A 24,994-nucleotide genomic window follows, 5' to 3' on the forward strand; every position below is an offset into this window, starting at 1 on the left:
GCATCTGACTTCTCTTCATACACATTACATGTGGAATAGTGCAGGTTTTATTGCTGACAGGTCTAACGCCAAGGGCGATAAGCACCATACACAAACAACAGCGCAAAACACTGCAAAACAGTGCAAACTTGAGTACGAGTCCCAAACTCGAGTCCCCATCTCTGGCCAATTCACACATATGATTTTTGCCTCCCCCCCTTAAAAATATATATATTTAAAATTTCTTTTAAAAAAGCATTTTTACATAGTTAAAACACATAAAATAATTTTTATCATGGTTTAGTAATAAGTCATGCAATAGAGGGTTACGAGAGAAGGGGAGATCTGTGGAGAGAGTGAGAGAGGCCGAGGTTAATGTGTGCTTTTCTCTGCCGCTGTGATGCTGATTATGTGAAGTTTATATATAAATGGAGCATCTGTAGCTGCATAATGTGTTATGTTGTTTTATTTATAAATGGAGCATTTGTAGCTGCATGATTGGTTATGTTAGTTTATTTATAAATGCAGCATCTGTAGCCACATGATGTGTTATGTTCGTTTTTGTATAAGCGAGTGAGAACAGTCGATGGAAAGCTAGATCAAAAGGAGAAATGTGAACCGGCTAAATTTAATAAAGACAGTAGGAAGAAGGTGAGACAGCTGATTGTTTTATCACAGCTCTCTGCATCACTGCATTGCTGAACACTGCAGATATAGTGAACTATATAGTGAAATGATTCATGAAAGACTGGTAGTGGAGCTTCACAGAAAAATTGTCAGACAGAGGGCAAACGATCCAGGAGAGAAGCTCCTAGTACTCAGCAGGGGCAAAACCCAAATGTGAAAACTACCAAGCAAAGGTACAACAGGGAATAAACTAGAGAAAAGCACGGCCAATACCAGAATCTACACTATACAGTAAACAGCCTTGATACTCTTTAGATAAATCTGTGGCAATACTTCACAACCATGAAGTTTTAGATGGGAGTTTATATAGATTCTCTTAATGAGTGTCAGGTGGAATGCTGTAGAATCTGAGGACTGTGTAGTCCTCACTGAGGATGCTGGAAGTGTAGAGTCGTATGTGAGGTGTGGACACCTGTCAGTTTGGGCTACTATGGGACATGATTGTTTTATAAGGAACATTGTATTAATTAACAATTAAGTTAATTATATTATTATCTATTCTAATATTTCAAGTGAATGAATTTGAATTTGAATGAAAAAGATTGCACAGACATTAATCATGTTAATCAAAAAGATTAGTAATCGAAGTACAATGAGCAACCAGTAATCAAAATGAGATCATAATACTTTAAGCTCCCTTTAATATAGCATCTGTATGGAAGGATCCTGTTGAGTGGGGCAGTCATGGCCTGGTGGTAGGGAACAGGTCTTGTGACCGGAGGGTCATGGGTTCTGTCACGTATGGCCACGGCCCCTCCCTTAGCTGTCACTCCAGATTCCCTTGTGTCGGTGTTCCGTGCCTGTTTATCCCGCCCTGCTCGTTTGTCTCCGTGATTCCTCGTTTGTTACCACGCCCCCGTGTCATTGCCCTCACCTGTTCCCTGTTTAAAGTCCTGTATATATAGTCCCTGAGTGTCCCTTGTCCCTCGTCGGTTGTTTTGGATGTTTGGATGTTTGGTTGTTGTGGTTTGTTCCAGTTTGGATTGCCGTTCGCCTGTGGTTCGTGTTCTATTTGTTTCCCTGCCTTGCTCGTGTTTGCCTTGTTTGCGTTATGCCCGTGTATCTGTGTTATTCGGACTGCCCCCCTGTTATGACCCCTGACTGCTTTAGTGACGATGATTATGGAATGTCCTGTAATAAATCTCGCTCTTCTCAGCATTTGTGTCCGTTCTCTCGCTCCGCAGCGCGAGCTGCGTTACAGGATCGATTCCCAGACCTGAGGCCATGACTGAGGTGCCCCTGAGCAAGGCCCTTAACCCTCAATTACTCACTTGTAATAAAATGAGATAAAAATTAAGGGCGTCTGCCAAATGCCAAATGTAAATCATCTATAATGAACAGTCTGTATAAAAAAGGATTATGAAAGATTTCTGTTTATTACAGTATAAAACATTTTAAATGTAATATTGCTTAAAATACATGAAACAATTAAATGTAAAACCTGTAAACATGAGAATACATATAATCTTACACTGCTTCAATATTTTCGACAAAGTTTTCTGAATCTGAATCTGAAAGCAGTGAAGGTAGGAACCTGTTGGTTAATACAGCCAAGCTATATCTAGGACGCAAAATCAAATCGGCTTAAGAAATATGTCCAACTGCAGAGCAGAATCAGTAGAGGCAAAGAATCATCAGTAAACCAATCAATAGCCGTTTTACCTTATATGGAGTGAAAGACATTTACCCTTTGGTCTCTAGGTGGATGTGCTTAAAAAATATACAAGTGTAACTGCCTCATGCACAGGAAGTCAAACCACTCAAACCACAGAGTCTGAGAGAAGAGTTAACTCTCCCTGCACTGTTTAATCATCATCTAAACACCACACTGTCCACTGTTAGCTTTATATTCTATATCAGGGGTCCCCAACCTTTTTGAAACTGGGAGCTACTTCTTGGATACCAATTATTGTGGAGGGCTACCAGATTGATACACATCAATCGAACGAAAGTTGTTGAGCGGGGGGGTTGCTAAGCAAGTGTCGATTGCTAAGCGGGAAGACCACTAGCAACCGCAGACAATCTCTAATAGTAGCAAAAAAAAATAAAAAATGATGCAGCTCATTGGTGCGTGGCACTATAGTTTGCTAATTTTAGAACAGGCCCGCGGGCGACTCATGACGTCCTTGCGGGCGACATGGTGCCCACATTGGTGACCCCTGTTATTTATCACAGTGCTTGCTTGTTTATTAATTATTAATCACTTACTTATTGTATGCTACATTGTTGTCCATTTACATTTCAAAACTGGAAAATGAAAAAAACTGGAAAATTAAAAATTTAACCTTCTAAGACATTTAATTAATCACTGTAATTTAGAACATACACTATATTGCCAAAAGTTTTCACTCACCCATGCAAATTATCAGGTGTCCCAATTACTTCTATGGCCACAGGTATATAAAATTAAGCATGCAGAGTTTTTACAAACATTTGTGAAAGAATTAGTTATTCTCAGGAACTCTAGTGTGGAATTCCAGAGACCTTCATGGATTGGGTTTCCACAGTCGAGCAGCTGCATCCAATCCATACATCACCAAGTGCAATGCAGTGGTAGAAAGCACACCATCACTGAACTCTAGAGCAGTGGAGGCACGTTCTCTGTAGTCACGAATCACGCTTCTCCATCTGGCAATCTGATGAGTCTGGGTTTGGCAGTTGCCAGGAGAACGGTACTTGTCTGACTACATTGTGCCAAGAGTAAAGTTTGATGCAGGGGGGATTATGGTGTGGGGTTGCTTTTTGGGATCTGGGCTTGGCACCTTAATTCCAATGAAAGGAACTCTGAATGCTTCAGCATACCAAGACATTTTGGAAAATTCCATGCTTTGTGGGAACAGTTTGGAGCTGACCACGTCCTCTTCCAACATGATTCCTAGGTTCGGCCCCTTTTTGATTTTCTTAGTTGTCTCTTTTGGTTTTTATGCCCTCTGTTCTTTGCTCCACCCCTAGTGATTAATGTTAAGCTGTTCCTGGGGTTTTCCTTGATTAGTAAGGCCCTAATTCCTCTTCGGTTCAGTTTTTCATTGTAGGTCTACAAGTGTTTGCATTTCATGTAATTCCTGAAGTTTGGGTTGTATCGTACTTGAACCCCTAGGTTTTCTAGTTTCCATGTGTGGTGGAAAATTTAACATTTTCCTTGATGCTATGCTTTATTAGTATATGTTAAACTTAGTATATGTTAAAGTCACATGTTAGATGTATATACAAACAAAGCCAGACCTTTGTTGAGTTTGCTAGAGAGAAATCTCTCCTATTTGATAAGTGGTGTGCAGCCAGCAGTGTAACAACTCGATCAACTCAAAGAGCTTGTGTTGCTAGAAGAGTTTAAGAATTGCCTTCCTGAGAAAATGGTGGTCTACCTTAATGAACAGAAGGTAGTTAATTTGTCTTCTGCTGCTACATTGGCAGACGAATTTGTGCTGACACACAAAACTGTATTTCATTTGACTCCCCGAAGTGTAAACCCTAGTCGACCTGTTATGTCCAGACCTGTTGCTTCTTCAGAGTCTCGGGAAAACACTTCAGCCACAGACAAACGGGAATGTTTTTATTGTCATATGCAAGGCCATCTCATTGCTGCATGTCCTACTTTGAAGCGTAAAAATGATCGTCAAAACATTTTTATCAAGTTTATCCAGTCATATGCTTTAATTACCTCATGTTCACATCGTGTAGACCTTGGGTGCTTATGAACTAAAGTATAAAAGATGAGAGTTCGGAGAGGGGAATTAGCTCTCTTTTGCAGGCGCTCTTGAGTGTATGTAAATGAGACCTGTGGATTGATCAATACTTGCTTAATAAATCCATTTTACTTTATTACCTTACCTAACTTCTTCTGACTTTTATTGTGCTTACCATTTAAGGGTTACAGAATTTCAGCCACACATGCTTGTGTGATCGGTCAGTGTCTCTGTGTTTAGCGTTTCTCCACAGTGTTGGCGGTGTTCCTGTTCCTCTTAGTCTTTAGTTAGTTTCTGTTTTGTTTGACATGTCTGAGATTTGTTGTTTTGGGTTTCCCTTCAGTTGGTGTCCCTTAGCAAAAAGAAGTTTATTCAAGTGTACTATGAGTATACTTATTTTTTTACTAAAACTGAGGAAGTATACTTGAAGGTGACTTTTTATAAACTATATTTTAGATACTAAGTACATTAATACTTACACTTGTATTTTAATACTAAAACTTGTACTTTAGTATACTTTTTACATCTTTCTGCCACAAAGTACTAATATTACTACAGTGCCTTGCAAAAGTATTCACCCCCCTTGGATTTTTCCCTATTTTACTACATTACAACCTGTATGTATTGTTTTTTTTATCTGAATTGAATGTGATGCATCTGCACAAAATAGTCTACATTTTAGAAGTGAAATGAGGAAAAAATATATGTATATAAAGAATATGAAAATAAAAAACTGAAAATTGGCAAGTGCATATGTATTCACCCCCTTTGTTATGAAGCCCCTAAAAAGTTCTGGTGCAACCAATTACCTTCAGAAGTCACATACTTAGTGAAATGAAGGCCACCTGTGTGCAATCTAAGTGTCACATGATCTGTCAGTATATACACACCTTTTCTGAAAGGCCCCAGAGGCTGCAACACCATTAAGCTAACCAAACAACACCATGAAGACCAAGGAGCTCTCCAAGCAAGTCAGGGATAAAGTTGTAGAGAAGTATAAGTCAGGGTTGGGTTATAAAAAAATATCCAAATCTCTGATGATCCCCCGGAGCACCATCAAATCCATCATCATCAAATGGAAAGAACATGGTACCACAACAAACCTGCCAAGAGAGGGCTGCCCACCAAAACTCTCAGCCCGGTCAAGGAGGGCATTAATCAGAGAGGCAGCACAGAGACCAAAGGTAACCCTGAAGGAGCTGCAGAGTTCCCAAGCAGAGACTGGAGTATCTGTCCATATGACCACAATAAGCCATACATTCCATAGAGCTGGGCTTTATGGAAGAGTGGCCAGAAAAAAAACCTTTACTTACAGGCAAAAATAGGAAGGCTCGTTTCGAGTTTGCAAAAAGGCATGTGGGAGACTCCCAAACTGTATGGAGGAAGGTACTGTGGTCAGATGAAACCAAAATTGAACTTTTTGGCCACCAAGGAAAACGCTATGTCTGGCGCAAACCCAACACATCTCATCACCCCAAGAACACCATCCCCACAGTGAAACATGGTGGTGGAAGCATCATGCTGTGGGGATATTTTTCAGCAGCAGGGACTGGAAAACTGGTCCGAGTCGAGGGGAAGATGGATGGTGATGGATGGTGCTAAATACAGGGATATTCTTGAGCAAAACCTGTTTACGTCTGTCAGTGATTTGAGACTAGGGCGGAGATTTACCTTCCAACAGGACAATGACCCAAAGCATACTGCTAAAGCAACACTTGAGTGGTTTAAGAGGAAACATGTAAACATATTGGAATGGCCTAGTCAAAGCCCAGACCTTAATCCAATTGAGAATCTGTGGTCAAAACCACAGATCAAAGTACTTTTTTACTTTTACTCAAGTAAATTTTTGGATGCATACTTTTAATTTTACTTGAGTAACATTTGGTTCAAGTAACAGTACTTTTACTTGAGTAAAACTGTTGAATACTCTACACACCTCTGCCCAGAGGGCACTCATACTGATATATATGCAAGTCACTCTGGAGTGTCTGCCAAAGGCAGTAAAAATACAAGATTTAAAGTACATGATCTTTACAAACATGTTTGCCTCAATTTATTCATAAGTACTTTCCTACTAGCCTACTAGGGTAGGAAAACAGAGTCATACGGTAACAGAGGGATGAAGCCAGATGCCTAGAACATTGTCTATTTAGTTTAATTTGTATCCACAATGAATGAACACGTAACCAAGACAACTCATGACAATGTATGACAAATGACAAGGAAAACACGCACAGCTAAATACACAAAGACCAAACAACACACACATGCAACACATGACTTTAAAGAGACAATGGACACATGGGACAAATAACATTGATGACAGCACACATACACAGACACACACGAACGCAAACTCAAACAGACTCTAGCACGAGAGGAGAGTCAGGTGTGGCCAACGTGGCACATAAATTTATTATCACAGTTAGTTGTCTCAGAATGTTTATTGTTCTATTAAGAAAATGTAGAGAACAGTTTAATCTGTAACTTATAATGATACTAATTAACACAGAAATGACATTTATAATTATAAGCCAATGTCTTAATTCATGACGTCATGATACAAGATCAATAACTATAGCTCTAGTGAAGCCTGACCCTATTTTGTAGTCCACCTAATGGGGATGAAAGTGTGGACCATGGCCTGAACAAGGGCAGGGAGAGCAAAAGTTCATGTGTTGGCTGTTTAAAATTCAGAGATTAGATAAATTATCTATTGTAAACAAGCCCAATAATGCCCTATAACACCCTTCATTGTTCAAAGTGTTTTCTTGCTTACCTCAAATTGCTAAACAATAATCCATAGTCCATAATGTACAAATTAAAAGTACGTACAGTGGGTCCCCGCTTAAAGACGGGTCTGGTTAACGACAGACCGGAGTTATGGCTGACATTTTTTTTTATTTCACGTGGTGCGTGGAGGAGCAGTGGCAGCACAGTGGAGTGTTGGGGAGTGTAGTGGAGTGTAGTGGGGTGTTGTGGAGTGTTGTGTACGATAAGCTGAGGCAGCGCAGCCTCCACCGCAGCCCATCTCGGCAACACGATCGCTCTTTCTCACGCCATATGCACGTCAGTCTCTAACCCCGTCGTTAAGTGGGGACTCACTGTATTATATATAAATGAACATATCTCAGTTTTCCAGTCTCACATTTTGATTAGTTGTTAAGGAAACCTGCTATTATGACTAGATTCTTATAAGATATTATACTGTACTGTAGCCTATATAATTATACTCTGAAATAATGACAATAAACACCTATGGCCAACACAGAAGCCATTATCACAGCTGCCCAATGTCTTCTGTGTATATTTTTTATCACCCATCGTCTAACATTCTCAAATTTTCTCATTATTTCCCACTTTTCTTTATTTTTTCTCACATCCTGTAACATCTCATTGGTGTAACACTCTCCTCCATTCTCCTTCACCATCTCCTCTATGGTGTTCAGTATCTTCTCTACCTGAACCCTGTTACTCCTGTACCCATCCTGCTGCTTATTCCAGTACTTATTATCAACAACATGAACACGACCTCCACATTGATCTACTAGGTCCTGTAGGTCTCTGCTTTGCCTTACAAACTGTCCAATGGTCTGGCCATCTTCAAGTTGATCTCCATTTGTAAAGAGAACTATGGAATATTTTAGGACTTCCTCCCCAAATAGTTCTTCAATCTCTTTGATGATTCTTCCTTCCTGTGCTGTGTATCTACCAACTTTGAGAATGATGAGAATGGTATGTAGACCCGGGGTACATTTTCCAACACACTTTTCTATCTCATATTGGATCTGTGCATTAGTGACTCTAGTGTCAAAAAGTCCAGGTGCTTCAACAACTGTAAGTTGTCTCCTCTGGACGTCGTTAGACTCAGATGTTTTATTTCCCAGGATGGTGTTTCTAGTGCTGGTTATGCCATCACCACTTCTTCCCACGAGTAAAGTTCTCAGCTGGGAATGACCTATGTAATAAAAAAAAGTTTTAAAAGTTAACTGGTTAAAAGTAGATGAGTGTACAGAAGATAAATTACACTTATTTCTCATATGGAACCTGGATCTGCTCAGAAAGATTTCTTTAACCCTTGGCCCAGAAAGAAGAACCAGGACCCCTCAGGTGCCAGGATGCCTAGCAACAAACCCATAAATTGTCCTTCTGTGACGGGCAGGGTGAGCGAAATAAAATGGAAGCAATCACGCCAAGTCTCAGGGGAAAAGTGGTTTAATTGAAAAAGTGCGCAAACCAAAACCTGTGAACTGATCCAAATTAAGGATATAATAACCAGCGGTCAACTGGTACAAAGACATATCATTTATAGGCAAACAAACGACCCTCAGGTGAGACGGATCATGGGCTCCGCCCACCCGAGGGACGCACATAACGCAACAATTGACAGGTCAGCTGCCGCTGTAGTCGGGGGCGACCAGTAGGTGGCCCGCCATACCGTGACACGTACCGTGATGTCTTTTCATCTAACCTGACTTTCTAACCCCTTCACCCTCTAACATTTGGAACTGTGACCCTAAATTCAAGTGTTTAAATGTCGAGTTGGTACTTTGTGAGTCTGGTCTCTGAATAGAACTTCTAGGAATTAATCCTGGATCACCCAGCACCAGTAGCCCGGGCCTAGATCCACAATAAAGGGTGGGCCTGGATCATGGGAACTACAATCATAAATAATCATCCAACAGATGTTTCGTTGTTAACATGAATCTTGGTGGGTTAATAAATGTTTTCCTTCGTCAATGTTCTGATAAGCTTGCTCTGAATGATCATTATAATCTTGTTGGCATGTTTTTCTATCTCTGTACATCCCATAAACGTACACTTAGTTATAACACTTGTGAGTTGAGTGGGAAATTTATTAATATTAATAGTTTTGGTACTCAAAAAACCTCTCAAATGTATTGACTTTAATGAATTGCGAATAAATTAATAATCATTTAAATGTTAATTGAAATTAATTATTTTTTCCCAATTAATTAGGGTGGTGCCTCAATTCATCTTATCAATTATGATTTTTATTAAATTGTTGTTATCTGTAATGTTTAGCTCCGCCCCCTTTGTGGGTATCCTGCCTTCGTTTCCTCCTTAGTTTTCCTTTGGTTGATTTGCTATGATTCGTCACGCCCCTTTTGTTAATCCCTGCTCAATGTTATGCCTATCAGCTGTTTTAAGTTATTTGGGTTGTGATTGTCATGCTTTCCTTGTGGGTCTATTTTGTTAGGTTGGTTCATGTCGTGAGTGTCTGTAGTCTCGCCTTTCTAGGGCATCCATGCTCAGTCTTGTTTCGAGTTGTCAAAGTCTGTTTGAGCTAGTTTGTATCTTTGTGTCATCTTTAGTTCATTCAGGTTGCTTGTTGACTTTCCTACGTTGGTATAAGTAAATGCTTTTCTAGTCTGGTCTATACTGTTTACTTGTCGTCTGTATGTACTATGTCTTTTTGATTTAGTTGTAATGTCTTCAGTCTTGTCTTTGTTTTGGTTGTTCTTTCTGTATGATATTTATACTTAGTTAAGCTTTTGTGATGTTCTCCGTATGTCTTGCTTGTCAGTTCTGTTAGACATTGTGATCCGAATTTTTTACTCTTCTATTAGCCTACTGTTGTCTGAGTGGTTATCGCTGTCCTTGGGTCACTGTGTGATTATGTGTAAGGTTTTGTTTGATCAATATGCCGCGCCTAATGACATACGTGTTTCCAGGTTGAGGTCGCGGGAGTTAAGCCCGCGTGCCCGTTTGCTCAGCTAGTTGCTCGCTGTGTGCGGGGGGGGGGCTTTAGTCCCGCCTCTGATTTAAATAAATGTTCTCTGCAGCGATTGTGTCCGCCTCCTGACTCGTTACGTTATCGGTTGCTGAGAATGAAAAGTCCTCACATTTTCAAAGAGGAAAAAACATCTGCCTCGTTGTATATGTCCATTAATGTGGTCGTTTAAAGCTGCATGTAGATCTTTAGCAAATGTATATAGCTACAGCAAAAAAACTGAAGACATGTCATGTGATCTGAAACTTGTTATACATTTTTCTATGTTTGTGAAAGTTGTTATAATACAGGGTGATTAGGCAAATAATAACTCTTGTAAATTCAACCCCCCCCTATTTCTAGTAGCTTTCTGTATGTAACACGAAGCTAATTATATGGATGCATTAAATAAAGTAAAACTGCCCTTAAACAGCACAAACGTCAAGTCTTTTCTGTTGCAACCATATCGTTTGTAATCCATCTTTCACATTTCGATATGAATTGTAGGATTTATTCAAACACATTAAATATGGTAATATGGCTACTCACTGTTCATCGTTTCGTTTCCAAAATGATTTACTGGTGTAACTTGGACGTGTGTAAAACTCTCTCGCTCAAATACAGGAAGCACAAACGACCTTAATGCTGTTTCTGTGTTCCGCTCTTGGAGCAGCAGGGAGTAAGACACAAACTGCGCCGCGAGTTTCGCTTTCGGTTATGTATTTACGTTTGTTTTTTCTCGCTCGCTCGCGCACTCCCTCTGTCTTTCTGTCTCTCTCTGTCATACAGCGGGCCAATTTTTACCTTTTTATTTTTACAATTCATGGGTACATTACCTGGGCAGACTTGAACCGTGTACCAGTCTTTATCATTCTCCATTTAGACATGAAAACAAAAGGGCTGGCCAGTCTATCTGAATAATGAAAAAGACTAAACTGATTTTGCTGATGTCTGCTAATCAACAGCGACATATAGTGGTAAAAAATTGTAGTGCAGATCGTGTAAAACCATTTTGTTACTAAATTGATTGTGATTGGTTGGGTGAAATGGCTGCTTTTCTCTTGTGTTTGTGTGTGTGTGTGTGTGTGTGTATATATATATATATATATACATACACGTGTGTGTGTGTCATGGTACGGTATATATATATATATATATATATATATATATATATATATATATATATATATATATATATATACAGGCACCCCCCCTTACTGTCTGACCCTTGTACAGTGGCACGGAGACTGTTGCGTCAAACGCTAGGTTTATACACGATGCGTTAGTAATTCGCCAACTCCTGGCGATCGATCGTCAACCACCCCCCCCCCCCCCCCCCCCCCGCCGCCGCTTAACAATTTAGAATCGCTACACCGCCACACCAAAAACGACCCCCCACTTAATTTTTTAGGACTACACCACTGGATCCCCTCCACTTGATGGTCATTTGTCCGTCTATATCAGAGACCGTTATATATACACCGTCACTGGTCTATATATGTCGTGCCTTTGTACCAGTTGACTGATGGTTATTATATCCTTAATCTGGATAGCGTCACAAGTTTTAGTTTGCGCACATTACTCATTAAATCCTCCTCCCACCCCCCCCTCCTCCATCCATTATATGCTTGAAATGATTACATGGGGCCTTTGTGAAATAAACGGCAGCCATACCCAGACTGATGTGTCTCAGATTTAGATTTAATGTTGCCATACAGTGGAATCACTATTCCCTTGTATTGCTCACGTAAATTGTCATAGTGGCCACTAAAATATTTAAAGAAACATGACACTTAAAAAAATGGTTTTACATAAATCTACAGACGTTTGCCTACATTAAGGATTATGTAGACTCACTGTTGTACTTCAAATTAAATTTATATTTAAGCTGTTTCCTAGCAGAATAATTTTAGCATCTCCAAAAATCAAGCTTAGGATTTAGGTGTTGGTTAGGCAGAGATCAAAAGAGTACATTTAATTAAAAAGCAAAACAGTCATTTGTATATTTTAGTTTACACCACAGCTAAAATCCTAAACCAGGAAAACAACCTCTCCCATCACCTTGAAAAACAAGACCAAATTTATTAAGCCTTTTTTTAAAGCTAGGAACCAGGTCACAAACCAGAAGTGCTTTAACAAGTGCTCGAGCATTTTATTTAAGGAACCATGACAACCAAGAACTCAGCAGCCCATAATAAGACAGCATTATAGACTTAGTTCTTGACAGTCCACCCAAACTGGTTAGTAGGCATTTTGGATCCACCATGGTATGAAGAGCCAGGCAAGTCCTGAGTGAAACTGTAGCTGGATGAACCTTGAGAAGCACTGTATACACTGGAGGAGCCCTGCATTTGGGTCTGGGCAGTCTGACCATGGCTAGAGGGCTGCCATGTACCAGCACCCTGGGAATACACAGGTCCATAATGGCTGCTGCTTTTTTGAGGTACGTCCTTGCTTGACAGCTGGGTGATTGAGCTCAACCCAGCACTCTGCGTTTTGTTCTGCTGGACACTTGTATCCTGGGTAGGCAGGGGTCCATAGTAGCTGCTGCCTTTTTTTGCAGATCACTGGCATAAGGCTGGATGTCGGTAGTGACGCCAGTACCGGCACTCTGCTTCTGGGACTGGGTAGATGGCAGACTAGATGTTTGCCATGTACTCACAACCTGAGGATAAAAGACACTGCCATGATTTTGTGCAGAGTCACTGGCAGATACAAAGCCAGAACCTGCACTGGAACCCTGAATCTGGGCCACAGCAGTCTGTAGAACAGGGTTGTGACCCATAGGCTGCCATTTGCCCTCACCCTTGGCAGATGGAGATCCATAGTAGCTGCTAATTTTTTGTGCTGAACCACCGACATATGGCTGGTCTGAGATCACACTGGAACCATCCATCTGGGACAGGCCAGTCTTCAATGCAGGCTGCTGGCTCCATGTTGGGCCTGTGATTGCACTCCAAGAAGGAAGAACTTCATACGAGGTACTGCTTTGTGCAGCATCCTTGGAAGATGTACCAGAGCTCACACTGGAAACCCAGGTCTGGACAGATGGCACACTAGATGCTCCATACGAGGTAGTGCTACTTTGCGCCGTATCCCTGGCTGATTGCTGGCGGCTACAAGAACTCACACTGGAGCCCGCCGTCTGGGAGGGAGCAGTCTGATCACGGCTAGAGGGCAGCTGTACACTCACACCCTGGGAATAGCCGCTGCTTTTCTGTGGCACATCCATGCCAGACTGCTGGCTGGTTGTGGTCAGAGCACCACGGTGGTGCTGCACTGGGGACGTCTTGCTCACCATCTGCCATGTACTTTCACCCCGAGGATGGACCCAGTAGGCACTGCTGCCTTGTGCTGAATCACTGGCAAACTGTTGGCTGGCAGAGGTCAAACCAGAACTCACACTGGAACCCTGCATGTGGGTCTGTGCTGTCTGGAGAGCAAGATAGGGGCGGCTACTAGGCTGCCATTTACTGGCACCCTGGGCAGGGTGAGGTCCAGAATAGTCAGTTTGTGGCAGGTCACTGGCATGTGGTTGGATGTTGGGGGTCAAACCAGCACTAGCACTCTGCTTCTGGGACTGGGCAGACGGCATGTTAGATACTTTCCATGTACTTACAACCCAAGGAGGAGGAGCCCCATGTGAGGTGCTACTGCCTTGTTGTGCAGCATCCATTGCAGATTTCTGGTTGCCACAAGAACTCACACTGGAGCCCAGCGTCTGGGACCCAGCAGGCTGGTCATGGCTAGAGGACTGCCGGGTGCTCACGTACTGGGAATATGAAGATGCAGGATAGCCACTACTGCTTGTTTGAGGAGCATCCCTGCCAGACTGCTGGCTGACTGAAGGTTCACCAGCACTAGAGCTCTGGGACTGGGACTGGGCATGCTGCACGTTAGATGTCCACCATGTGCTTGCAGTCTGAGAAGGAAGCCCTCCACTTGAGGGACTGCTACTTCCTAATGCATGACCACTGGTAGAAGCAAGAGCAGAACTCGCACTGGAGCCTTGAAGAGCCAAAGCTAATGTTGCCAGGAGACTTGGGCTTTGGCCCACTGGTTGTGAGGCAGGCCACCTGGAACTCGTATACTGGCCAGCATAGCTACTTTGAGAAGGTGAATCAAATACATCTCCAGTCTTGGTTTGAGACGCATGCTTACCAACTAGCCTGGTCTGTGAAGGAGGAAGAGGTGGGTAGTTTTGAGATTGAAGAGGGGAAGGAACATAACTAGATGGTTGGGGCTTCTTTAACAGGCCCGACGACTGAGGGACATAACCACCTTGATAGGTAGGAGTAGAATGGACAGGTGTAGTCTGCACCCTTGAACCAGTGGACCACCTGGGGAAATCCTCAGCACTGGATACAGCTGATATGCTGCCAGAAGACCCCTGATGCCTCACACCTTGCTGAAAAAAGCTACTGGATATCTGAGGGGTGCCAAGGACACTCGTGGAGCTGTGCCCCTGAAACAGAGCTTGAACATTACTAGAGGAACCCTGCAACTGGGTTTGGGATACAAATCCAGGAAACGGCTGGTCAGTTTGGGGCACAGACTGGTGATATGCAGTAGACCCACTTGCGGTCTGAGCTTCTAAAGAAGCCATTTGAGTGTCAGAAACACAACTTGACAGAGTCCGGCTGGATTCTAGCACTTGCTGAGGGAACGGAGGAGTACGTTTCATGGACACAACACTAGAAGAGGATCTCTTCATCTTGGTCTGGTAGGGAAGTTTAGCCATTGCATTCCACACTTAAAGGGGATGGAACAAAGTAAAAGAAGATTGTTAGTAGCTTTGAACACATGCACAAGGCTTTAAAGTCTGTGGTCCAGTATGGCCAGTGTCTCACCTCCCAGCCCCTCTGTATCCCTCAACAGAAATACAGCACTGAGAAGTAACCATAGCCTACAAGACAAGAATGTTTACACATGGAAGCAACCCAATGGTTTAAGTATATACACTGGCAAACCACAAAATATTAGTACCTTCTGTTCCACCACATCATGCCACTGGATTTTAAACCACAGCACCACTTCTTTCTGTGAGCAGCACACACAGACACAACTTACTCACCCACCTGCATACCATTTAAGCCTCTCATTAAAGGTAGCTGATGACAATCACCTGTTCAGATTATTTTCAGCAGTTGCGTCACCAACTATTTGAACCAATGAGTGACTAACACCCCCCCTACCCAAAGAAAAAAATACAGTAAGTGATGGTGAGCAAACAGTAATGCTATGTTTTTACAATACTTTTCTTTTACAGGCCTTAATGTCCCATTCGGTTTTGATTTGTTTGCCTGTCACATAGTTGGATTTGGCATCGTTCTATTTTTCTTTCTTTTACAGGAGCTGTAGAGTCATGGCCTTGAGATGGACAGAAAGGCTGTTAAATTGGATTGAGCTCCCATATGCCAAGATTTTTTGGTTTATGGTACAAAACAGGAAGGATTTCTTTACTAGCTTCAAGAGACCTTAACCACATTAAAAAGTAAATCATTAGTTGTATTTTATTACAAATGCAAATCATGTGATAGTTTAAAGTCAATGAATTGCCCACGTACACAGTCATATATTTGAATAAAATGTTTTGTGGATGGTAATATAAAGTACATAGAACTGCGCAAATTTGTGGTGAAGCTCAAAAGCTAATCTGTGTTTTGATTATTTTTAAGATAAGGGTATTTTGATCACAACACTGATCTTCTTGATTCATGATGCACTAATGAAGGTCTGCTCATCCTCTATTACAACAACTGCTAAAGCCCCTGAAAATCCAACAATGTTATAATTAGGCTTTGTGCAATTTAATGTCCTTTGAATAATAGAGTAATTTGTAATGGGTTTCCTGGTTCTTGAGGAGTAAAATTCATAGGGGAAGGCAGCAGAGTACCGAGGATAATTTCTGCTGTTCTTACTGTCTGCTGCAGTGTGTTCCGATGGCTGCTCTGAACCAGACCATGACAGACGTGCACAGATTCTATGACTGCATTATAGAACTGACTCAACAGCTCATACGTCCTCAGTTGTTGCAATTGATACAGGTGTTGGTCATAAAATTAGAATATCATGAAAAAGTTGATTTATTTCAAAGAGTGAAACTTGTATATTAAACTCATTCATTACACACAGACTGGTATATTTCAAGTGTTTATTTATTTGAATTTGATGATTATAACTGATAACTAATGAAAACCCCTCAGAAATTTAGAATATTTAGGCAGTACACACTAGATTTCAATGAAGTATGTCCTTTCAGTAGGCGACTGGGCAGTATGCATACAACCTCAGACATACTACGTCTGCCATTTTACCTACATGATATAACATATGATGTCACATGATCATAGTTAAATACTCATGGGATAGGACAGCGTGCTGCAATCACATGCTTCAAAATGGCTCCCGATTCAGTAAGCCATCTGGGTACTTTTCCCTTACTGTTTAGTGCATACTATGTATTCGGACATACTACCCTTTATCACATACTGGTTTGGCCTACTGTATAGGAGGAAAGTGCAGCATTTCGATGAAGCCTCATAGAGCCAGACCAATAAATGAGATCAACCTACATGTTTAACTTTTACAAATAATTTACATAGTCTCTATCACATCTGAAGATAGTTTGTTGAAATATGTATGTATGTTGGAATGAATTTTAAATTGCAAAAATGAAAAAGAATGAAAAAATAATTCAATTCTTAGCAGTACCGCTTCTGTCCACTGGATGGCGGCAGCCCACAGATTGAAAATCAGGTATTATTGACATATAGTAGTTTGCCTACCACATTAAATATTTTATTATTGAATACTTTACATTTTCTAGAGATTATTGTATGAGGTGTAGACATCGTAATCAAGATCAGAAATAAAGTGCTTATATTGTTCTTGGCATTACTATCTTTTCAATGGTGTGACTAGACTAGTTCCAGTGGCCTGCTGGATGGGCTTACTAGTTTTTTTAATGATAAAGTGTCAGTATTACCCTCAAGTAATTTTTGTGTGCACACTTGAAGCAAAGTTCTATTTTTTCTGACTAAGCTAGAAAACCTAGCTATGGTACTGTTTGTATTTTTTAAATTATTTTAAAGTGTTATAAAAAATAATTCAAAGTGTAATTCAAAGAGAAGTGACTACTGTTACAGTATGTACACTGTCACTGAAAGTACACTGACAGTAATTATAGAGTATTTAACAGTATTAGAGTATTTAATGGCTACATGTACCATATAGCAAATATGTGCTCTCCTCAAACTTATTTTCATTTAACTGATTCATACAAGTGTAATACCAATAAAAATGCTACATGAAAATCACAAATTCTGGTAAATTCAGACTCTGTAGGTGAGGTGCATGTCCAGGGCCGGAGTGGGACACTTTTTCAGCCCGGGAGTTTTATGACCAAATCCGGCCCAAAATTATTTTTCCCTCCCAATCGGCCCAAACTGGAGATTAACATGAACCGGCCCATCGGGAATCCTCCCGAATCTCCCGATTAGCCACTCCGGCTTTGTGCATGTCCCACGCTGGCCCAGAAGCCATCTGCTCAGTTCTGATGTGTGTCGTGATGAAGAGACATTAAATTGTATTGTATCCTATTGAGAGTGTAGCTGAGATTGTGTGGCTGAGTGTGGCTAATCTGTACTGCTGGTCATCATCATTCGAGATGTATAAACAGCATGTACAAAAGAAGTAAAGTAAGAAGTTGAGGGCGGTTAATACAGTTACCACTACTTCCTGTCCCCAAGGACAGAGTCCCATGACCTCCGGGCAGGGCCCGGGTGGATTGATTGGGCTCGGATAGTGGCTGTTGAGTTTGAACACAGGCCAGGTGATCGCGGCACTCAGGTACATCAGAGACACGCACACATATACACTTTTCACACACGTCAGGTCTCTTTGGTTACAAAACAAGCGTCTCAGGATCCTGGCCATTGACCAGATGAAGCAGATGCAATAGACAGCCATGCACCACTGCACTGCTGCCTGGTCTGCGTACAACACTGGGTTGCTGATGAAGAAGAGGATGAAGCCTGCAACAAAGGTTTGGCACACCTTCAATATGCCCCGTGTGGTGGCCATGTAGCAGGTCGGCTGCGCCCTTGCAATCTGTACCTCAGCCACGTACATCAGCGTGGACACACACGAGAAGAACTCGGCCGCTGCACGGTGGTTGTGCACGTCGTAGTTCTGATGGCCCTTCAGGAAGTTGGAGGGGAAGATGATGGAGGTGGAGAGACAGAGCAACGCCGCACAGCTGAAGAAGGTGGCGGAAACGTTGTCCCAGAATTCACGATTGAATCCTTCCATATTGCAAATGTTCATATTCACATTAAATATCTGCAACAGTGAGATGAGAAGTGTGCCGGCGAGGCTGAAGGCCCAACAAAACATACACCATGCTCCTAAACCTCCACCCAGGCCTCCGACATGTGTAACCAGGCCAAGCACCACACAAGAGGAGACCACAGCGCCCAGGCGCACCCAGTGATGAAAGGCCATGATCGGATGGTAAAAGAACCACAGAGCAGCTCCTACAACCCCAAACTGATATCACGGATAACTGATCAGTTGATGTTAGTTTGACACCACTGATTACTTCTCCTTCACCAGCTGAACGACAGGAGATCTTCCTGCAGATCTTGAGGGCCGATGGAAAAACTGTCTGCCAGGGCTGGGCAGGATATGAATGGGTCTTTCACGCTGTTAAAAGAAACAAAGCACATCTGGGTCTTAACTGCAACAAATATTTTAATGTACAAAAACATGCTACATTACATATTGGGAACAGGTATTGTGACCGGAGGGTCGTGGGTTCAATTCCCAGGCATTACGGCATAACTGAGGTGCCCTTGAACAAGTCACTTAACCCCAAACGCTCCAACTGCTAGGGCTCCCCACCGCTCTAGGAACGTGTGTACCAGAGCCATCACTTGTGTATGTGTGCGTGTTCTCACCATGCAAATGAATAAACGCAGAGGACTAATTCCGACTGAAGTGAAAATCACAATTGGCAATACGGCATCTTAATGAACAGAAACTCTGATATACTTCCTCCTTTTATGTTCTGAATTCCGATGAATGTTTATGTAACTTGTAACATCCATGCTAGGTCATTGTACCACTGTTTTAACTGCTCTCCCAAAGAACTTAATTTCACACCTACAGCAAGTTCAGAACGCTGCAGCAAGGGTCCTGACCCATTCAGGGAGAGAATCAAAACCTTCCTGTTTAGATTTGCAGGAAGCTAGTTAGGAAGCTTCAATGGTTTATTGTTTTATCATATTTTACTTAATTACATTGTTTTTCTTCTATTTTAATAGTTATGCCATTTTATTGTTTTCTTCTAATTTTACTCTGTAGCCTAAAGCATTTTGAGTTGCACGTATGTTGGAAAGGTGCCATACATATAAATATATAAGGAAGCACAAAGTCCTTTGTAAAGCAGTGTGAAACGTGGTTGTTGCACACTCAGTGGGGCGGACACACTTGCTGAGGAGAACAGTTTATATCAAAATGGGTTCGCGTTTAACTTCGACAACTTCACATAAGTTGTGAAAAGACACGGAAAACACGAGAACGACGAGCGAACAAACAGTACCAAAAAGACAACAAGACAGAGGGACCAGCTAACAGAGACTTTACTACACGGTTAAACGTGGAAACATGCTAGAACAAACGAACGTACATCAACGGGCATAAACAAACAAACAAGACAAACTATGAACCAAGTATACACTCAAGAGCATAGAACCAAACTAACTCTCACACAAATGTATAAATAAGCCCAACACGACTTCCAAATAACACAATATGCGCAAACGCTCAATAAACACACTTCGCACATTAACTAAACAGACCGAACACAAAGCAACATAAATACACGAGCTAACGACAAACCAAACGAGACACAGCTAAAATAAATTACGTTAACAAATAGACAACAAAAACACCGACACGTGGAGGGGCGGAGAAACCGTGACACAGTACAGCAGCTAAGTTTCGCTTTCACAGAATAGAAAGTTATAATAGTTACATTTAAAAATTAAAATAACTTATGATTTAACAATCCAAGCAATCGCCCATGCATTTATTGTACAAATACCACAATAATGGACTTTACGTGTCTTTGATCCAAAACAAATCCATTGCAACGTGAGAGCAGAAACACAGGATTTAATGAAAATATTCACTCACTCCTTCAGTTTCTCTTCAGGACTCCTACAGCAAAATTCATTCCATTTACAATGTTTAACTGGTATTTTCTACTTAAAGCCATGGAAATAAAATGATACTCACTTTAGATCCAGAATAGCACTGAACAGAGGTTTGACAGCATAGCTAAAATGCTTATGGTGACTAAAGATAGTCCCTCCTTCTTCTTCAGAGGACACTCCCATAATTATTAATCTAAATCAACTGGTCTTCTTCACCCAGTGTACATAACTGTAATCTTGGTACATCTTTCTTTGCGCTTTGGCATCAGGAAATGCAAAATATCACCACTCCAAATATGTGAGAATAGTTATTTATTCACATAATACTGTAGCAAACAACTTTAAGCTCACGTGTAATGAGTGATGACTGAATTTAGTGAGAATGTATAAAACATACACAAGCACTGAACACTGAAAAACTGCTTGCCATGGTTCCAATACGTTCATTTTGGAATACCGTGCTCAATAAAAACTGAATTAAAATACATCAAATACTATAATACAACATGCATCTTGTGCAAAATAGTACATGAAGTTCAGATATACAGGTTTCACATCTAAGCAGCCCAAAGAAACGGCAAACACCTCATATCTCAGTTCAGCAGTATGTGGGTCTTTCACAGAGGCAACAGTGGTAGACACAAACCAGCAGAAGAAACACACTGAACTTGATGCCCAGTCTTTCACGACGTGCTTACAAACACCAGTCGGGCAGAGTACGTCAGGTCTGCCAGGTAGAGCAGGAAGTTGACGGCGGTCAGCACAGCGATGGCGACCAGTTTATTCCATGCACAAGATCCACTAGAGATGCGGCAATAGTCCGGACTGGTCCTGGAGTAACGGCTGTCGAACTGGTACACTGGCCAGATAATCGTAGCAGTGAGGTACATCGCGACGGCTAATAGGGCATAGACGGACAGGAAACGGGCAAACGGGAAAGGAAGGAACCCGGTACACTCGCCGACGCACAGAACCACAATGGCTGCTGATACGATAAAGCAAATACAGTAGACAGCCATGCACCATTTCAGTGCGTCGTAATGTGCGTAGGATATGGGCTCGCTGATGAAGACGAAGATGATGCTGGCCACGAAGGTCTCGCACACCTTGAGCAAGCCAGGCACCGTCGCCATGTAGCCCGCCACTTCGCCGGGGCGCGCCCGGGTCAAGCTCACCTCCACGGCGTACGCGATGGTGGCCAGGCAGGAGAAGACGGTGCTGGCGATCCTATAACTGCGGGCCTCGCCGTAGACTTTGGTGTCTTTGAGGAAATGGAGGGGGAAGATGATGGAGGCACAGAGGCAGAAAAGAGCTGCGTAGCAGGCGAACGTGATTGGGAAGTTGGTCCAGGACACGGGCATCCGCGTCTGCAGACCCAGGAGCTCCACCAGCACCACCAACAGGGTTCCGGCGAAGCTGAACACCCAGCAGAACATGCACCAGTCGTACATGCCCCCGCTCAGGCCCGCTCCGTGTGCGGCCAAGCTGAACGCCACACATGCGAAAACCAGGGCTACCAAACGAGCCCACAGTAGGCGGGATGGGGCCAGGACTACCAAGGCCATGATGTCAGTTTAATCCAAGAAGTGTGGATGCTTGAGGTGTGTTCTGCAGTTCTGGTTATAAAAAAAACAAACAAACAAAAAAAAACAGATCTTTTTGTTGTACAAGTGGAAATTCTGGAAATTTCTCTAGGAGGCTGACTCTTCTGTTCTGTGTTCAGGAAAACCTGCAAGTATGAAGAGACAAAAAGTTAAGATTCTGGTGTTTTGAATTAAACGCAGCGCGCGTTTGCGTAGTTTTCGTATTTGGACGAGCACAGACATAACAGGAGAGGCGTGCGCGCGACCCCTCAGCTTCCATTCAGATTACAAATGCAACTTACATCTATTACATATTGCACTTCGTATCTCGCTCTCGTTTATTACGAACATTTCATTCGCACACATTATCTTTCTCTCGCAGATTTAACTTGGATTTATGTAGATATGAAACTAATTCGGGGTATGGGGAAGCTAACGGATGTGGTACATAGGTGTGGCTGGCGTAACTTCACAACATGGTCGACATAAAACCGAAACGCGGTGGTTAATGAGGTTACTGCAGGGGCATTAAATGTATGTTTGTTCGAATTTTCTGCCCGAAAAGTTTATTTCGCCTGAAATTTGCGAAATAGCGCGTTTGCGTCTCATGGTGGGCGGAGAGAAGACTATTTTAAGTCATTTCCAGCTAAGGAACAGAGCAAATATTAAGCCTCATTTAAGTTTAATTAACACTAATTTAGGTTTAATTTAAAAAATAGTCAGCAATTGAGAGAGTAACTTAGTGTAAATATCCGTTATGTGAGATAATGTTACTCCGGAATATTTTAAACGATGCATAAGGCCGATTCAAAGGCGTTTATAAGCTACATTCAAACAGATATTTTTTTCTTTCCAAGCAAGATGTGTTGAGTGATCTTCCTGAGCGAAACATTTCGCTTAACTTTAAGACACGCTGCAACAGTCTGGGCCCATAATCCAGTAATGTTATCCTGATGAAGGTTACTTTGACATAAAGCTCAATAAACTGCCTACCTTTTCGAAGAATTTCACTCCGCTATTTGTCTTTTTCTAATAATGAAAAGGTATGCGAAGCTCCCAGATGCTTTGTTCCGTCTCTGAACTCGCTCCTCCACGCCCAGTTTTGACCAAATTAGGTCCTAAACCGCGCTCTCCTCTTGAAACGTAAGCCGAGGATCAGACGGGGTTGGTTAGCCTTGTAAATCCTAATATTGTTAATATAGTCTAGATAATTTAACCAACTGCGCAGCACAAATTCTAGGAAGAACAAGAATACTCTTTTTCTGTTGCGGCAGTTTCATACATACGACTGTGGTTATCTTATGTATTGGACTGTTTGACCGCTAGTTATTATTTAATGCTAATGTCCCCAAGTTTTATCATAAGGAAACGACCACTGTAAAAAAAAACCTTTACAGGAAAAAGTGACGTTAGGGCAAGCCAAATTATGTTGAGATACAATTTGTTTTTGAAAATATGTGATTTTCTGATTTGATACAATTACTATGATCCTACTACATTTCTTTTGAATAGCTGGTTCCATAGGCAGAGAGTGAGTAAATAGTAACAGATTTACACGGCTCCTGTTTCACAGCACTGGGCACTCACTCTAATTGAGATATCTCTACATTTATCAGAATGAGATGTGCTCCCTAGGAACTGAACCCATGACCTTTGTATTAGTGACACCATCCACTTTTTGATGTTGTTGTGATACCATGCTGTAGACTATATATCATTCAAATTGTCATATCTTAACTAACATCTGAAGTTGCTACATGTTGAAGACTCACATCACATCATTTTCCAACTGTCAAAATACAAGTCAGTATTTGGAGGGTTGGGGGGAGGGTCACTGTTCTACTTTTAGAAACCTCTCCTGGGCCTGAATACTTTGTTTTTTTCTCTGCATCAAATCTTGAACAACATGATCTTAGTTTTTCAACCATATATTTTAATGTGGATATAGCTTTACAGGTAACTTTAAGTTCAGATTAAAGGAGCCCTTTAAACTAGCATTGTAGCCTGTTAGCATACTATCACTGAAGCTTAAATAGGTTATTTTCCTGGTGGCTTTGGGCAGATTCAGGTACACTTAGCCTTCTGATCAAGGAATGGAAAACATCAGAAGATAATGTGAGGAAGCCAAATTCCTGCTGTATGAAAAATCACAGAAAACAACACTTGCGTGATGTTGTTTACGCAACATACAGTAAGTGATTCACTAACACATGACATCACTCACAATATCCCCGTTTAGAAGAACTGCTGACAATGTCATAAGCATCTTGCACATCTGGACACTAGACATTTTTATTCTGTGCCAATATATGCACACTTTTAATAATTTATTATATGGTCACTATATGCTGTTACTTGTACCTCCTGGATTTGGATCTTTTAAATGTATTTGTATTGTTATAATGTCTTCACCCTAACTACTATTACTGTACAGTGTTGTGTGTCTGCAGCTGGCTGCTAAATTTCCTATAAATCAATAAAGAATCTATCTATAAGCAGTTTGAGGCCAACGAGTTCTCATAACTGACAGTTATCACAGTGACAAATGAGTTGTAGTTTACTTAGATGTTTGAACCCTGCAAAACACTGTAATACATTATTCACATTTTATGGATAGCCTCTCACACGTTAGATTGAGCATGACACATGGCTCTGTATAATGCACATTGAGCCCGCAAGGTACATGGCAGCAACATTTGAAGAAAGTAAGCAACACAATAGGCTGCTTCTACATACAAATGCAGACTACATGTATTTACATTTATGGCATTTGGCAGACGCCCTTATCCAGAGTGACTTACATTTTTATCTCATTTTTATACAAGTGAGCAATTGAGGGTTAAGGGCCTTGCTCAGCGGTACCTCAGTCATGGCCTCAGGTCTGGGAATCGAACCCACAACCCTCTGGTCACAAGACCAGTTGCCTAACCACGACTGCCCTGGCAGTGTATGCCCTGACATGTATGTCCTTAACAGTGCACCACTTAATTATATATACTCAGATTATGGTTATTTGGTGTTCTGGCTTGCATGTAGCGACCAGAAAGCTTCACTTTTGCTAAGTCGCTGAATTATGTGCAGTAATGCAGTGAAATGATAACATAGACA

The 24,994-nt window shown here is 41.6% G+C and overlaps 3 protein-coding genes across 4 annotated transcripts; all 3 read right to left on the bottom strand.

Annotated features, from left to right (window-relative positions):
• Window positions 1-6,734: 6,734 nt before the first annotated feature.
• Window positions 6,735-23,062, bottom strand: LOC143475087 (myeloid-associated differentiation marker homolog). Its single transcript, XM_076972822.1, has 3 exons — window positions 22,880-23,062; window positions 20,386-22,032; window positions 6,735-8,307 (listed from the first exon to the last, which is right to left on the bottom strand). The coding sequence occupies exon 2, from the start codon at window positions 21,866-21,868 to the stop codon at window positions 20,987-20,989; it is 882 nt and encodes a 293-aa protein (XP_076828937.1). The 5' UTR covers window positions 21,869-22,032; window positions 22,880-23,062; the 3' UTR covers window positions 6,735-8,307; window positions 20,386-20,986.
• On the bottom strand, window positions 12,212-15,192 carry LOC143475614 (uncharacterized). 2 transcript variants are annotated; one of them, XM_076973491.1, is made up of 4 exons: window positions 15,070-15,192; window positions 14,934-14,989; window positions 12,889-14,835; window positions 12,585-12,748 (listed from the first exon to the last, which is right to left on the bottom strand). In XM_076973491.1, exons 1-4 carry the CDS (start codon window positions 15,087-15,089, stop codon window positions 12,723-12,725), a joined length of 2,049 nt encoding a protein of 682 aa, XP_076829606.1. In that variant the 5' UTR covers window positions 15,090-15,192; the 3' UTR covers window positions 12,585-12,722. The 2 variants fall into 2 exon arrangements, with proteins under 2 accessions (XP_076829605.1, XP_076829606.1); XM_076973490.1 differs by having other exon boundaries at window positions 12,212-14,835; window positions 15,070-15,191.
• Window positions 16,215-20,413, bottom strand: LOC143475086 (myeloid-associated differentiation marker homolog). The gene is made up of 2 exons (XM_076972821.1): window positions 20,284-20,413; window positions 16,215-18,789 (listed from the first exon to the last, which is right to left on the bottom strand). The coding sequence occupies exon 2, from the start codon at window positions 18,586-18,588 to the stop codon at window positions 17,665-17,667; it is 924 nt and encodes a 307-aa protein (XP_076828936.1). The 5' UTR covers window positions 18,589-18,789; window positions 20,284-20,413; the 3' UTR covers window positions 16,215-17,664.
• Window positions 23,063-24,994: the final 1,932 nt, after the last annotated feature.

The sequence above is a fragment of the Brachyhypopomus gauderio genome, chromosome 14, assembly GCF_052324685.1.
Source record: "Brachyhypopomus gauderio isolate BG-103 chromosome 14, BGAUD_0.2, whole genome shotgun sequence".
Taxonomy (NCBI): domain Eukaryota; kingdom Metazoa; phylum Chordata; class Actinopteri; order Gymnotiformes; family Hypopomidae; genus Brachyhypopomus; species Brachyhypopomus gauderio.